This window comes from Dama dama, chromosome 14 (genome assembly GCF_033118175.1).
Source record: "Dama dama isolate Ldn47 chromosome 14, ASM3311817v1, whole genome shotgun sequence".
In the NCBI taxonomy this organism is placed as follows: Eukaryota; Metazoa; Chordata; class Mammalia; order Artiodactyla; family Cervidae; genus Dama; species Dama dama.
In genome coordinates this window covers 63,388,633-63,403,154 of record NC_083694.1, presented here as the reverse complement: position 1 = coordinate 63,403,154, position 14,522 = coordinate 63,388,633, and the positions used below count along the sequence as shown (strand labels likewise).

The 14,522-nt window shown below is 35.8% G+C and overlaps 1 protein-coding gene across 3 annotated transcripts in view; it reads right to left on the bottom strand.

The window, feature by feature from the left end:
• HMCN1 (hemicentin 1) overlaps nucleotides 1–14,522 on the bottom strand; it is a 525,163-nt gene that overhangs the window by 110,915 nt on the left and 399,726 nt on the right. For all 3 annotated transcript variants that reach the window (XM_061160939.1, XM_061160937.1, XM_061160938.1), the window contains exons 58-68: nucleotides 13,966–14,127; nucleotides 12,903–13,016; nucleotides 12,586–12,788; nucleotides 12,209–12,290; nucleotides 11,966–12,097; nucleotides 11,492–11,641; nucleotides 8,431–8,590; nucleotides 5,907–6,031; nucleotides 5,511–5,694; nucleotides 4,567–4,664; nucleotides 1,115–1,393 (exon numbers count right to left, since the gene is read on the bottom strand). In XM_061160939.1, the coding sequence (XP_061016922.1) occupies nucleotides 1,115–1,393; nucleotides 4,567–4,664; nucleotides 5,511–5,694; nucleotides 5,907–6,031; nucleotides 8,431–8,590; nucleotides 11,492–11,641; nucleotides 11,966–12,097; nucleotides 12,209–12,290; nucleotides 12,586–12,788; nucleotides 12,903–13,016; nucleotides 13,966–14,127 (1,689 nt within the window). The remainder of the gene's footprint in view (nucleotides 1–1,114; nucleotides 1,394–4,566; nucleotides 4,665–5,510; nucleotides 5,695–5,906; nucleotides 6,032–8,430; nucleotides 8,591–11,491; nucleotides 11,642–11,965; nucleotides 12,098–12,208; nucleotides 12,291–12,585; nucleotides 12,789–12,902; nucleotides 13,017–13,965; nucleotides 14,128–14,522) is intronic.

Here is a 14,522-nt window from a genome sequence, read left to right as displayed (position 1 = left end):
GGTCACTGCCTCCTGTGCAATGTTATGAACTTCTGCCCATAGTTCTTCAGGCACTCTATCTACCAGATCAATCCCTTGAATCTATTTGTCACCTCCACTGTATAATCATAAGGGATTTGATTTAGGTTATACCTGAGTGGCCTAATGGTTTTTCTCTACTTCCTTTAAGCCCGAATTTAGCAATAAGGAGCTCATGATCTGAGCCACAGTCCCAGTACTGCATTTTGGACTTTTTTGTTGACTATGAGAGCCATTCCATTTCTTCAAAGGGATTTTTGCCCACAGTAGTAGATATATTGGTTATCTGAATTAAGTTCGCCCATTCCAGTCCATCTTAGTTCACTGATTCCTAAGATGTCGATGTTTACTCTTGCTATCTCCTGCTTGACCACATCTAGTTTACACTGATTCATGGACCTAACATTTCCAGGTTCCTATGCAATATTGTTCTTTACAGCATCAGACTTTACTTTTACCACCAGACACGTACACATCTGAGCACTGTTTCTGCTTTGGCCCAGCCACTTAATTCTTTCTGGAGCTATTAGTAACTGCCCTCCACTCTTTGCCAGTAGCATACTGGGCACCTTCTACTTGGTGGGGGGCCTCCCCCTCCAAGGAGGGGGTGTCATATCTTCTTGCTTTTCATACTATTTGCTGTGTTCTAATGGCAAGAATAATGGAGTGGGTTGTCATTTCTGCCTCCAATGGACCATGTTTTGCCAAAACTCTTCACTATGACCCATCCACCTTGGGTGGCCCTGCAAGGCATGGCTCATAGCTTCGTTGAGTTGTGCAAGCCCCTTCACCTTGACAAGGCTGTTACCCATGAAGGGGGATTTTAATTCTTGGAAAAAGTTAAAAAACTACTTATCTACTAGTTGTATAACTTGGTCAGTGAACGATGTTTTATAAGTAGCAGGGCTCATCCTTTTATACAGAGAAGAAACAATAATTTAACATGCTTCAGATAAAAGTAAACGTAGGTGAATTATAGAACAGAAATATGAAGTACAATGAAAGTTTTAAAAATTCTGTCCCATGGCCAGTGATTCTAAAAATTACACTTACTCATTGTCTTTATTATGACATATTTCCCAATTATTTTACTCACCCAAGACCTTCAGGATAAAGTGTTTGCTGACTTCTCCTGCTTCGTTCGAGGCAATGCAGGTGTACCGTCCTGAATCTTCAGTTTCTGCTTTGATGAGCTGAAGGACCATTCCTTGAGAGCTGATTGAGAGATGAGCATCTAGACCCAGAGGCTGACCATCTCTAAGCCAGGACATCCTGGGAGCTGGGGTTCCATCAGTAAAACATGTCATGGAGGTGGAACTACCCTTGACAATTGTGATTTCCTCTGTTCCCATCCCATTGTCCAGACTTGGTGGTACTATATAGAAAACAAAATTATATATCTATTATTATTTGATATCAATTTAGATTAAAAATTTTAATGGTTCACTTAGTTCTATAGTGTTTCCATGATCTATAAAATTATAGAATTTAAAATAGCATATAATTAATGACTTTACTATAAGAGCATGTGTTATAAGCTAATTTCTAACTTTGCAAAATATTAATAATAAACTCTCAGGATTGTTTCCTTGTTGAACATACAAAACTAAATGTGGTTTAAATTTGGTCATTTTTTAACATTTTAGATTTTCACCTTTAATTGATTATAATATATTCCAGATGTTATATCCTCTTCCAGCAACACAAGAGAAGACTCTACACGTGGACATCACCAGATGGTCAATATTTAATGCAGATTGACTATATTCTTTGCAGCCAAAGATGGAGAAGCTCTATACAGTCAGCAAACACAAGAATGGGAGCTGACTGTGGCTCAGATCATGAACTCTGTATTGCCAAATTCAGACTTAAATTGAAGAAAGTAGGGAAAACCATTAGACCATTCAGGTATGACCTAAATCAAATCTCTTGTGATTATACAGTGGAAGAGACAAACAGATTCAAGGGATTAGATCTGACAGACTGAGTGCCTGAAGAACTATGGATGGAGGTTCGTGACATTGTACAGAAGACAGGGATCAAGACCATCCCCAAGATAAAGTAATGCAAAGAGGCAAAATAGTTGTCTGAGGAGGCCTTACATATAGCTGAGAAAAGAAGAGAAGCAAAAAGCAAAGGAGAAAAGGAAAGATATACCCATTTGAATGCAGAGTTCCAAAGAATAGCAAGGAGAGATAAGAAAGCCTTCTTCAGTGATCAGTGCAAAGAAATAAAGGAAAACAATAGGATGGGAAAGACTAGAGATCTCTTCAAGAAAATCAGAGATACCAAGGGAGAATTTCATGCAAAGATGGGCTCAATAAAGGACAGAAAAAATGGTATGGACCTAACAGAAGCAGAAGATGTTAAGAAGAGGTGGCAAAAATACACACAAAAACTGTACAAAAAAGATCTTCATGACCCAGATAACCACGAAGGTGTGGTCACTCACCTAGAGCCAGACACCCTGGAATGCAAAGTCAAGTGGGCCTTAAGAAAGCATCACTATGAACAAAGCTAGAGGAGATGACGGAATTCCAGTTGAGCTATTTCAAATCCTAAAAGATGATGCTGTGAAAGTGCTGCACTCAATATGCCAGCAAATTTGGAAAACTCAGCAGTGGCCACAGGACTGGAAAAGGTCACTTTTCATTCCAATCCCAAAGAAAGGCAATGCCAAAGAATGCTCAAACTACCAAACAATTGCACTCATCTCACACACTAGTAAAGTAATGCTCAAAATACTCCAAGGCAAGCTTCTACTGTACATGAACCTTAAACTTTGAGATATTCAAGCTGGTTTTAGAAAAGGCGAGGAACCAGAGATCAAATTGTCAACATCCGCTGGATCATGGAAAAAGCACGAGGGTTCCAGAAAAAATCTACTTCTGCTTTATTGATTATACCAAAGCCTTTGACTGTGTGGATCACCACAAACTGGAAAATTCTGAAACAGATGGGAATACCAGACCATCTAACCTGCCTCCTGATAAATCTGTATGCAGGTCAGGAAACAACAGTTAGAACCAGACATGGAATGACAGACTGCTTCCAAATAGGGAAAGCAATATGTCAAGGCTGTATATTGTCACCCTGCTTATTTAATTTACATGCAGAGTACATCATGAGAAACGCTGGGCTGGATGAAGCACAATCTGGAATCAAGATTGCCAGGAGAAATATCAATAACCACAGGTACGCAGGTTGATACCACCCTTATGGCAGAAAGTGAAGAAGAACTAAAGAGCCTCTTGAAAGTGAAAGAGGAGAGTGAAAAAGTTGGCTTAAAACATTCAGAAAACTAAGATTATGGCATTTGATCCCATCACTTCATGGTGAATAGATGGGGAAACAGTGGAAACAGTAACAGACTTTATTTTGGGGGGCTCCAAAATATCTGCAGATGGTGACTGTAGCCATGAAATTAAAAGACCCTTGCTCCTTGGATGAAAAGTTACGACCAACCTAGACAGCATATTAGAAAGCAGAGACATTACTTTGCCAGCAAAGGTCCATCTAGTCAAAGCTATGGTTTTTCCAGTAGTCACGTATGGATGTGAGAGCTGGGCTATAAAGAAAGTCGAGCGCCAAAGAATTGATGCTTTTGAACTGTGGTGCTGGAGAAGACTCTTGAGAGTCCTTTGGAGTGCAAGGAGATCAAACCTTTAGGATGCACATACTAAAGGAAATTAGTCCTGAATATTCATTGGAAGGACTGATGCTGAAGCTGAAACTCCAACACTTTGGCCACCTGATGTGAAGAACTGACTTGTTAGAAAAGACCCAGATGCTGGGCAATATTGAAAGCGGGAGAAGAAGGGGATAATAGAGGATGAGATGGTTGGATGACATCACCAACTCAATGGACATGAGTTTGAGTAAACTCTGGGAGTTGGTGATGGACAGGGAGGATGGAGGTGCTACAGTCCATGGGGTCGCCAAGAGTCGGACACAACTGAGTGACTGAACTGAACTGATATTATTCCAGAAGTATACTTTCAACTACCTTGTACAGAATAAACAAAATAATAAGTTCCAGAGTCAATTTTATATAATCCAACATAAATCATTTTTAGCCTATGGTAAATAGTTACTTAACTTTTCTGAGATGTTCTTGGGGATTGTGAAGTCTCTGGTCTAGCAAATCTTGAGAAATGGAACGTTTTGGGTTCTATCTCTGTCTAACATCACAGACAGATATTCAGTATACACACAAATATCCATTCATATTTTAAATACTCTCCGACGATAACACATTAGAAAACAGTCTTAACTGTCTTTTTGTATGAAAAGACTGGTCTTGTGTCCGGATTGAAATGCTACTTTAAAAAAATTGACATTTCATTTAATGCTAAATTCCAGGTTACAAAAGTATTTTGACAGACAGTATGTTTCAATATATATGTATCCTCTGGGAAAAAAGGCATTCTGCCCTAGTTAGTAAGATCCTATTTTACCAATCTTTCCTGATATGTCAATATTGAAATTAAGCCTGTTGCTTAATACTGGACATATAGTAAAGTACTAGGGACGTTTCTGGTAACATACCCAAAACCTGAAGACTGTAATGTTTATTATCCACCCCGGCTCTGTTGGATGCCACACAAGTGTATACAGCAACATCGGATGCCTGAGCTCTCGCAATCCTGAAAAACAATTTCACCCAACACTTCATAATTTCATCCCACTTTATAATTTGATATTTGATCAACAAATACAAATTAAAAACACCTGTGATAATACAGAGATTATAGAAGGTGATTTACTTGGGGAAATTTTAGTGATAAAGATTTTAACCATCACAAAACATAAGACGCCTCCAGTGAAATTTATTTGACAATGCTGATTAGGCACTCAGAGTAAGCCACTGAAAATGTAACACAATGTGAGAGATGAATATTTTTCAAATACATATTAATAGAGAATGAAAACCACATGATTATAGTAAGCATCTTCCCATCATTTTGCCATACAAAGTTTTAGCTAAAATAGCAGCTCTTGGAACTATATATATGATAGATATAAGTCTATGAAAGACCTATTGTATACAAATTTACTAAAACATGAACATTTAAATAAGAATAATAAAGCATTTCAAATTTATATTTGCCATTGTCCCTCTTCTTAAAAAAAAAAAAAAACTGAAAGGGAAACAAAAGTAAAAAACTGTAGGAAAAGACATTTTAAAAACATTATTTAGATGAACCTGTTGTTGTTTACTAGCTAAGTTGTGTTCAACTTTCTTGCTACCCCATGGACTGTAGTCCACCAGACTCCTTGGTCCATGGGATTTCCCAGGCAAGAATACTGGATTGGGTTGCCATTTCTTCCTCCAGGGGATCTTCCCAGCCCAGGGATTGAACCCATGTCTCTTGCATCTCTTGCAGGCGCGGATTCTTTATCAGGGAGCCAACTTTGGTACAACTTTACCAAAGTTAAGGTTTACAATTTTAGTAACTCTGTGTAGCAAATCACACACAATAAAAGCTGACCTGATAACTTGTCCTCCAGACAGCAACCGGATATGAGAGGAGAGAGGCAGAGGAAGTCCGTTCTTTAGCCAGTTTATCTGTGGAGGAGGCATTCCTGTGGCTCTGCATTCAATATTTATTGAGGTATCCACCAAAGCCATTAATTTCTCTGCTTCTTCTTTATTACCTCTAATTGCAGGTGGAACTACGTCATGCAGAAAATGAGAGAGGAGAGAATGGGTTTATTACTAGTTTAAATCATTCAACTACATTTACCCATATTTCTGCTTTGTATCCCAAAAGGAAATAACAAGGACATCAGATCTTAGAACTAAATGCTTCAGACACCTATGGCTTCATTTCGTCTGCTAGATTCTAAGGCAGCATAATCAAAAGAGGATGAAATTTCATATTTACCATAGACATTTAAATTAAAAATCCGGTCTTCTTCTCCAGCAGGATTAGTAGCAACACACGTGTACTTCCCCATGTCAGATGGGAGAGCTCCGTAAATGTTTAATGCGCTGCCATCTGCAGTCACCCTGCAGGAAAGAGGATAACAGATGCACTGAGATGATTTGTATGGAGCTAGCTATTTCTGGAAAACTCACTTGGATTATTATATTCTTAAAAAAGAAAAAAAGAGTCACGCTAAAATGCATCTTCATCTTGGATATAATGGTTCAAAGTTTTTTCATTAAGTACATGGAAATCAGAGCTAGTGAAACTGAAGGTGATCTCAGGTAACCGACTAAACTTCTACAGTAATGGGTGTCATACACCCGCTGCCGCCTCCTGAGGAAAAGGAAATGAACAACATCAGGAATTTTTCTATCCAAATCACAGGCAAAGGCATGTTTTTCTCAGAATAGAATGTTTTGTCATTACTTATCAATATAAGATTGGAATTAAATGAAAATTATAAAAATTTTGGTATAAAAACTGAAGAATGTTTATAATGTTTTAATGAGAAATTAAAGTGAAAAATCTAGCTATAAACAACTTAGTATTAGTCTAAATGAGAAGGAGCAAGATGGAATAATTTATTTAAACAGTGACAACAGCTTAGTATTTATGTATGGGTGTCATTTGCGAAACTTTTTCCACACATTGCTACAGCTTTCTCTTTGAATGACATAATAGTGAATACTAACAATGTGATTACATTATCAATGATATCTAAATTAAGATTATTACATTACTGATTCTATTCACACACCATTTATTATCAAATAAAACTTGCTATGTTTTATAAAGAGGTTAAATTACTATCTACAGTTATTCTTACAATAGTCATTTTATTAGATTCTCCTAGTGTCAAGTAAATACTCCATTTCTACTATATCATATTATTAAATATAATTATTAAGAGTTACAATTTTATTATCTGGGTCTATTTTATTTTTTCTTCTTCAAAACATAAATTTTAAAATCCCATGAGTTTAACCATATGAATAAACAAAAAGCAAGCTGCCATGACTAAAGGAAAACAGTAAGTTGACTTTGGAAAAATTACTTCATTTGATGGATAAATTGGCCCACTCACAAACCTACATATATTGTGCAGCTGGGAACAAATAATCAAAAAATTGAAAATAATAATAAATCTATTTGAGATCTGAATCTAAGACGAGAAGTGATAGATCCTAAATTCCTAGGTAGAAATATTACCTTTTAGAATAACTTAAAGTCCCACCAACTATCTAGTATTTGGTTTGGAAATGGGTTGATATCACAGCTGATTTAATAAAAATAGTTAAATATTGGTTAACTTTTGAGGGATGTCCAACCAGAGAAGTGAAATGCAAAATGTATCTCTAAACTAAAACATTATTTGGCAATTCACCTAATCTTGTAAAGGGGACTAATACCTAAATTTTAACTTCAAGAAAAAAAAAACATTTATTTTTCCATAAATTGTGTATATTCAATTCATTGATTAGAAAACATACTGCAAACCCTTAAATTTAAAATATTGGTTCAAAGTAATAAAGTTTGCAATACATTTAATTAATGCCTGCTGAAGGTGGTTCAGTGGTAAAGAATCCACCTGCCAATGTAGGAGACATGGTTTGATACCTGGGTCAGGAAAATCCCCTAGAGAAAGAAATAGCAACCCACTCCAGTATTCTTGTCTGAAAAATCCAATGACCAGAGGAGCCTGGCAGGCCTCAGTCTGTGGGGTCTCAAAGAGTCAGACGACTGAGCAACTAAGCGTGCATGCAAGGTACATATAATTCTTCAAGTAATTACAATTACTCTGGTGTATATATATTATGGGACTTTGTAAAGAAGTAATCTAGCAGAGTACAGAATAATAGATTGTCCTTCAAAATGCATTTGTTGAAAATATCAGGAAGCCCGTAACATTTATCATTCCATCTCTGTGAGGTTTGTGGCATGAAGAGTCAACTAAAAAACGGGATTTGGACACATTATAAGGGATGAACCAGGTTATGATGATAGTATCATTTCTCAAAATGAGCCAAGCACTATGGCATGTCTGGTCGTTTGGTGATTTCAGGACACAAAATCACATCTAAGAGATGACCGATGAATCTTTCGTAGGATGAAATTGATTTGATGTTAGCAAGAAAGAAGAACTAATTATTTTTATGATGCAGACTTTGGTATAAATGTTCTGGAATTAGAGGAATAAAATCTACAACAGCTAACTAACATTTGCAGAAATGAACATGTAGGGAGATTTTATAACACAGAGTTAAAAGATAAAGAACACATGCATACACAAATACTTTTGAATGATTCTCCCAGGAGAATATCTATGTCCAGCTCTCCAAAACTTATCCTTTTTCTTTCTGAATATAATGATAACCAAGTTCCAAAAGACTGAATTCACTATTATTCATGTGAAATTTGAAGCATCAAGCATTGTAGAAGACATTACAATTAATGACACAAAGGTTCTTTTTACACATACCGAATTCTTTCTCTTTCACTGTTAACTATGGGCTTTCCTTCTTTAAGCCACTGAATAAGTGGGGTGGGAATGCCATTTGCATTGCAGACCAGCTCAACATTTTCCCCAAGAAGGACACTGACTTCACTTGGAATTTCAGCACCAGCAACATTTGGAGGAACTTTGGAGAAATAATTAAGACTTTCATTATCAAGGCATAAGAATGTAAATTCTCTGAATACAACAGAATCATAGAACAATATGCCATTTTTATGTCATAGTCTTCCTAGATTGTGGTTCAAGATCAAACTCTTGCCATTGTCAGAAATTACTTGAAAAATAAGTATAGAAATCACTTCAATATTCTTGGCACATTATAAGTTGATATAATTATTTAGTCATAGGGGTTGGTGACAAATCTACCTCATGGGCACACTTCTTGGCCAGAGAGAATCACTCCTGATTAAAGCCTCAAAAGATAGCTCAGAATTTATACAGTTCAGGAGAATCTGTTTTATAAAAGTTTAGCATAAGTCTGAGAAAGGTATCTGAATTGAGTATTTCTTTCTCTATGATACAGTTTAAATACTATTTATTCTGAACAAGAAATAGCTTATTATTCAAGATTCAATCATCTCTATTGTTTTTACTAGCATCTTTCTTCCTCACTTTAATGATTCAATTAAGAAATAATGGATAATAAAAATATTGACAATTCTATTAGAAACACATTTGAACTACTCTTAATAATTACAGTGGTGTGGTTCATATAGTGGAGGTAGTTCACACCAACTTGCAAGAGCCAGTTTTGCAGATCTTTACAACGCTGTGTTCAGTGCCATCATTTCAAGTGATAGGTTGAAATGGGCCACGGTGGGAATATTCACACCACAGAAACTGACAAATGATTGGTTCCAAGTCAAGACCATTTTACTTGCAGAGTCAATTGTTAGACGTTTATCAACACACCACTGCATAATCTCTCCAAATCTCATTTCAGTTGTCCAGAAGATAGTAATAATTACACTAAATTTATATTTACCAAAGAAGTTGAATCAATAAGAATGCTAATGAGACATCCCATAACAAGTGTCTAATACAGGAAAGCAGGCTCTTGGGTAGCTCAGTGGTAAAGAACCCACTTGCCAATGCAGGAGATGTGGGTTCAGTCCCTGTGTTGGGAAGATTCCCTGAAGAAGGAAAATAACCCACTCCAGTATTCTTGCCTGGGAAATCCCACGGACAGAGGAGCCTGGCAGGCTACAGTCCACGGGGTCGCAAAAGAGTCAGACATGACTTAGCGACTAAAACAACAAAGGAAAAGCATGGACTAGGCCTCATGTACATATACAGTCTCTATATAGTCTTAAGATATAGTAACATATACAAAATGTCTGGTAAAAATCTTTGATCATACCACATACTCCATGATTGGCATCTATTATTATTAATACATTAAGCATAAATTAGGCATGTAATTTCTGACACTGAATCTCTGAACAGCTATATTTCCTTTTGTGCTTCTAAAATCTTCAGCACCACTAATAGGAAAAAACCACTGATACTTATAAACTAATTTTGATTTTTCTTTAATTTCAATTTTTAGGTGATGGATTTTAATCTTACTATGGTGATCATTTTGCAGTATATACATATATCAAATCATTACGTTGTACACATTAAACTTGTATAATGTTGGTGCATGTTCAGTCACTAAGTTGTGTCCAACTCTGCGACCCCATGGACTGTAGCCCAGCAGGCCCCTCTGTCCATGGGATTTCCCAGGCAAGAATACTGGAGTGGGTTGCCATTTCCTCTTTCTTGTGATAATGCAAAGATTATAGAAGGTGATTTATTTGGGGAAATTTTAGTTATAAAGATTATAACCATCCATCCCAGGATTAAACCCACATCTCCTGCATTGGCAGGTGAATTCTTTACCTCTGAGTACAGAATGGGAAGCCCTATACAATGTTACATGTCAACTATATTTCAATAAAACTGGAAAAAAAATTGCAATTTTTCTGTGGTTATTTCTAGCAGAGCACAGAGCAAGTAGATAATACATATTCACAATTGCACTGGACAAACTTAGGACAAATTCTTTTCACAATAACTATAATAAAATTGGAAAAAGCAAGCATTTCAACTTTGTTTCAAGTTAGACTTCCATTTCAATTTAAAAATTAGGCTGAGAATAATACCCAGAGGTTTGCTGAAAATCAAAAGGATGCAAGTTCTCCCTGCAGTGCTCAATTCTATGCTGGAACATAGATGTTAATTAAATATTTCTTGGATAAATCAATGCTCTTTATTTTCACCTCCAATTAGATTCATGATTATTTAAATTTACCCATTCCTTGACCAGTAATTAGGACATATTTAATCTCTTCATGAGATAAATCATACTTACCTATATAAATAGAAAGAGACTTATAAGCTTAGCATCAAAATAAGTTATTCCAGCTTTAAGTGAACAAGTAATTCAATAGAATATACACTATAGGAAGGTACACATTTCTGGACACATGAAAAAATAGATTTTGAAATTTCTACTATTCTTTTCTTCACATTTATGTCCATTTTCATGAAAACACTACCTACTATTAAATGTAGGACAGAAAACTCACAGTATTTTTTGTTTATCTAAAGATACTTTGGGACTTCCCTGGTGGCCCAGTGGTTAAGACTTCACATTCCAATGCAGGAAGTACAGGTTTGATCTCTGGCTGGGAAGCTAAGATCTTAAATGCCTCGTGCCTCATGACCAAAAAACCAGAACATAAAACAATAGAAGCAATACTGTAATAAATTCAATAAAGACTTTAAAAAAATGGTCCACATAAAACAAAATCTTTTAAAAAAGATGTTTCATAAGTCAAATCATTATGCTGTGTACTCTAAAATTATATGGTTCTTTACATCACTTAAATCTCAATATACTGAAAAGACCACAATATCCAAAACACACAGAGATATTTTGAACCAATTATAAATGATCTGTTTAGATAAACACTTATTTTGTACTATAAGTAGAATGGAATAAAGAAACTGAAGACAGATCAGAGTGTACCCCACATACCTTGAATTGAAAGAATGTAATTTTTCTGTGCTTTTCCCTCCAAATTTGAGGCAATGCATGTATAGTTTCCACTATCTGAATGTTGGGACCTGGCAATTTGGAGTTTGCTTCCCCCAGACAAAATATGAACTTCCAGTGAGCCAGAATTGTCTAGCGGTAGAAACAAAGCAAATCATAAAAAAGCTTTTAACATCTCTACAATTCACCATAAAAATGTCTGACTCTATGTGATAAATGTATTTCTTAAAGGTCCTCCCATATACTTTGATTTTAAAGGACAGCTTTATTTTTTTGAAAAAGACAAGGAGAAAAATCTCTGTAAAATGAAGACTCTTTTGTAAGTTTATATTACAGTACATTAGGCTTTCTGAACTAAACATAGCTATGTGCACAATACTGAACGTGTGCTAGTTTATTAACCTAATGAATGAGGAGCAAACGAAAACAATCATAAGAAATGCACAGTTACATTACCTATGGGTTTGTGGTTCTTCAGCCATGCTATTGAGGGAGGTGGGATTCCAGTAGCATCACATGTTAAAGTCACAGGATTGCTGACTGTCTCCACAATGACTTCGTTTTCAGGCCCTTCAATACTGGGTGGCACTGTAAAACGACAGAAGAAAATCATGTGTCCTCATTAAGTTAATTCAGGATACTTTCTTTCATTTGCATATCTGGGGGAAAAAAAGACTTGTATTAGAGGCAGATGCTCACCATATACATTGAGGTGGAAATTTTTATCATCTCGTCCTGCTACATTTATAGCTCTACATACATACTGGCCTGTGTCAGATACCTAAAAGAAAAAGATACTATTGTATGTGCTCCATTAAGTTACAGATGACCAATCACACTGTTCGAGTGTAGATTAAATCATCAGTCATCTTTATGCTCAAATGCCCCAGTCCTAATTGCCTTCTACAATCCTGCTTTTTCTTTTAAATGAAAAAATGAAGATAATGGTATTGATGATGTTATTTTTTTTAATGAAAATAATTTTTTAGTGTAGTAAAGATATAACTCCCAATTGTCTCTTTCATAATCCCACCAAGGAGTCACGCACGACACACAAACAAGAATAAAAGATGCACCTCAGCTTTTGTGATATGCAGCATTTGTCCATCGGCCAGAATCTCCAGCTGAGCAGACTCTGTTAGCATCCGTCCATTCTTATACCAGGTGACGACTGGAGGCGGGACAGCATTCGATTCACATTCCAGTGATACTGAGGTCCCCTCTCTTACATTAACTACAGAAAGAGATTCGCTTCCATGATCTTTAATGCTTGGGGGCACTGAAGGAAGAAAATAAAAAAGAGGCTTTGTTTTTTCCATTAAGATGCTCAGATAGAAAATAGCTAATACCAGTTTAAAAATGAAAGACTCTTATGAGAAGAGTATAAACAAACCATAAACAGTCAGGGAAACTTTTTTCTTGCTTTCCCCAGCTTGGTTGATAGCTATACAAGTGTATTCACCACCATCAGATACCTTGGCCCGGATAATTTGCAATGTTCGACCACCTGTGGGCAAATATAATGCAAATTGAAGAGTGGTATAGAAATTGTTGTAATAACTAGTTTATTGATAAGATAAATAACAAAATGTATCCTTTCCCTTAGAGAGAAATCTATATATATTAATAGAAGCATTTCATATACAAAATGAAAATTTAATCAGTTTTCTTGGATACTCTCATTATTACTTCTTCTGAAAGTGAAAGTGTTAGGCACTCAGTCATGTCCGATTCTTTTTTGTGACCCCATGGACTATAACCCACCAGACTCCCCTGTTCATGGAATTTTCCAGCAAGAATACTGGAATGGGTTGCCATTCCCTTCTCCAGGGGATCTTCCCCACCCAGGGATTGAACTCAGGTCTCTCACACTGCAGGCAAATTCTTTACCATCTAAGCAACCAGGTAAGCCCATTACTTACTCTACTTCCTTCTAAAAGAAGAAATTAATAAAAATTTATCTCCAGTAATCAAATGTGGATAACAGAACTGTTTCATACAGATTCTTCAGAGTAAATAATAATTGTACTATAGTCAGTATGTGTTAAGTATTTCTGGTTTAAATCTCCCACAGTATGGAAGTGGCTATCATCTGTTAGTCAATTTATCTACCCTCCAGGAGCTTTAGTACTGATTAAAAACAACCAGTGAATTTATCCAATGAAAGAACTATTTCGTAAACTTATCATCCCCAAGGGATTAGTAAGCAGTTCTGTTCCTAAATTTCATAATTTTTTGAAGCAGACCTTGTTACCATACATTCCCACTAAACTCATAAAAGTCTACACAGTTTCATCCTAACGGCCCCAAATGGCTAGAGAGAGGCATTTAATGTGAACAAATGAATGTAGCGAGACAGAAGTCTGGAAAGAGACTAAGTTGAAATTCCATTTGTATTAAAAATGAAGAAAAATGAGAAAGTGTCACCTACTTTAAAAGAGTACTACGTTCCTTACCAGGCACAATGAGAGCATTTGTATTTAGTTTGATAGGCTGTTCATTCTTGAGCCAGCTGAGATCAGGAGGTGGAAAACCAGAGACCTCACAGGTCAAAGAGATGAAATTGTTCACCACAACAGTGAGATTTTCAGGGTTAGGACCAATGACACTTGGAGGAACTATAATAGTAAATATATTAAAAGTGAAATATGTTAATATTAAACATATTAAAAGTGAAAAATGATATTATCAATAACACATATTCCAATTTATTAATATAAGCCCAACCACTGTACTCTGCTAAAGCACTGAGTTAATGATACTGTTAATTATTTACCTTTCTTCTTAGAATTCCCTAATGCCTTCATCAAATTCATGTATATCAGTTTTGTTTTTTCCAATTGAAAGAAAATACTAGAATTTTCAAAGGCAGAATTATTGTGCATTTTATTTGTAAAATGTAGTTGGAAGTACTTAAGATGGTTTTGTCAGTGTACAAAGATCTAATACTGCTTTTCATTAAATATATTTGAATATTCTGGCTTTTAATATTACACCCTTAAAGTTTTAATTT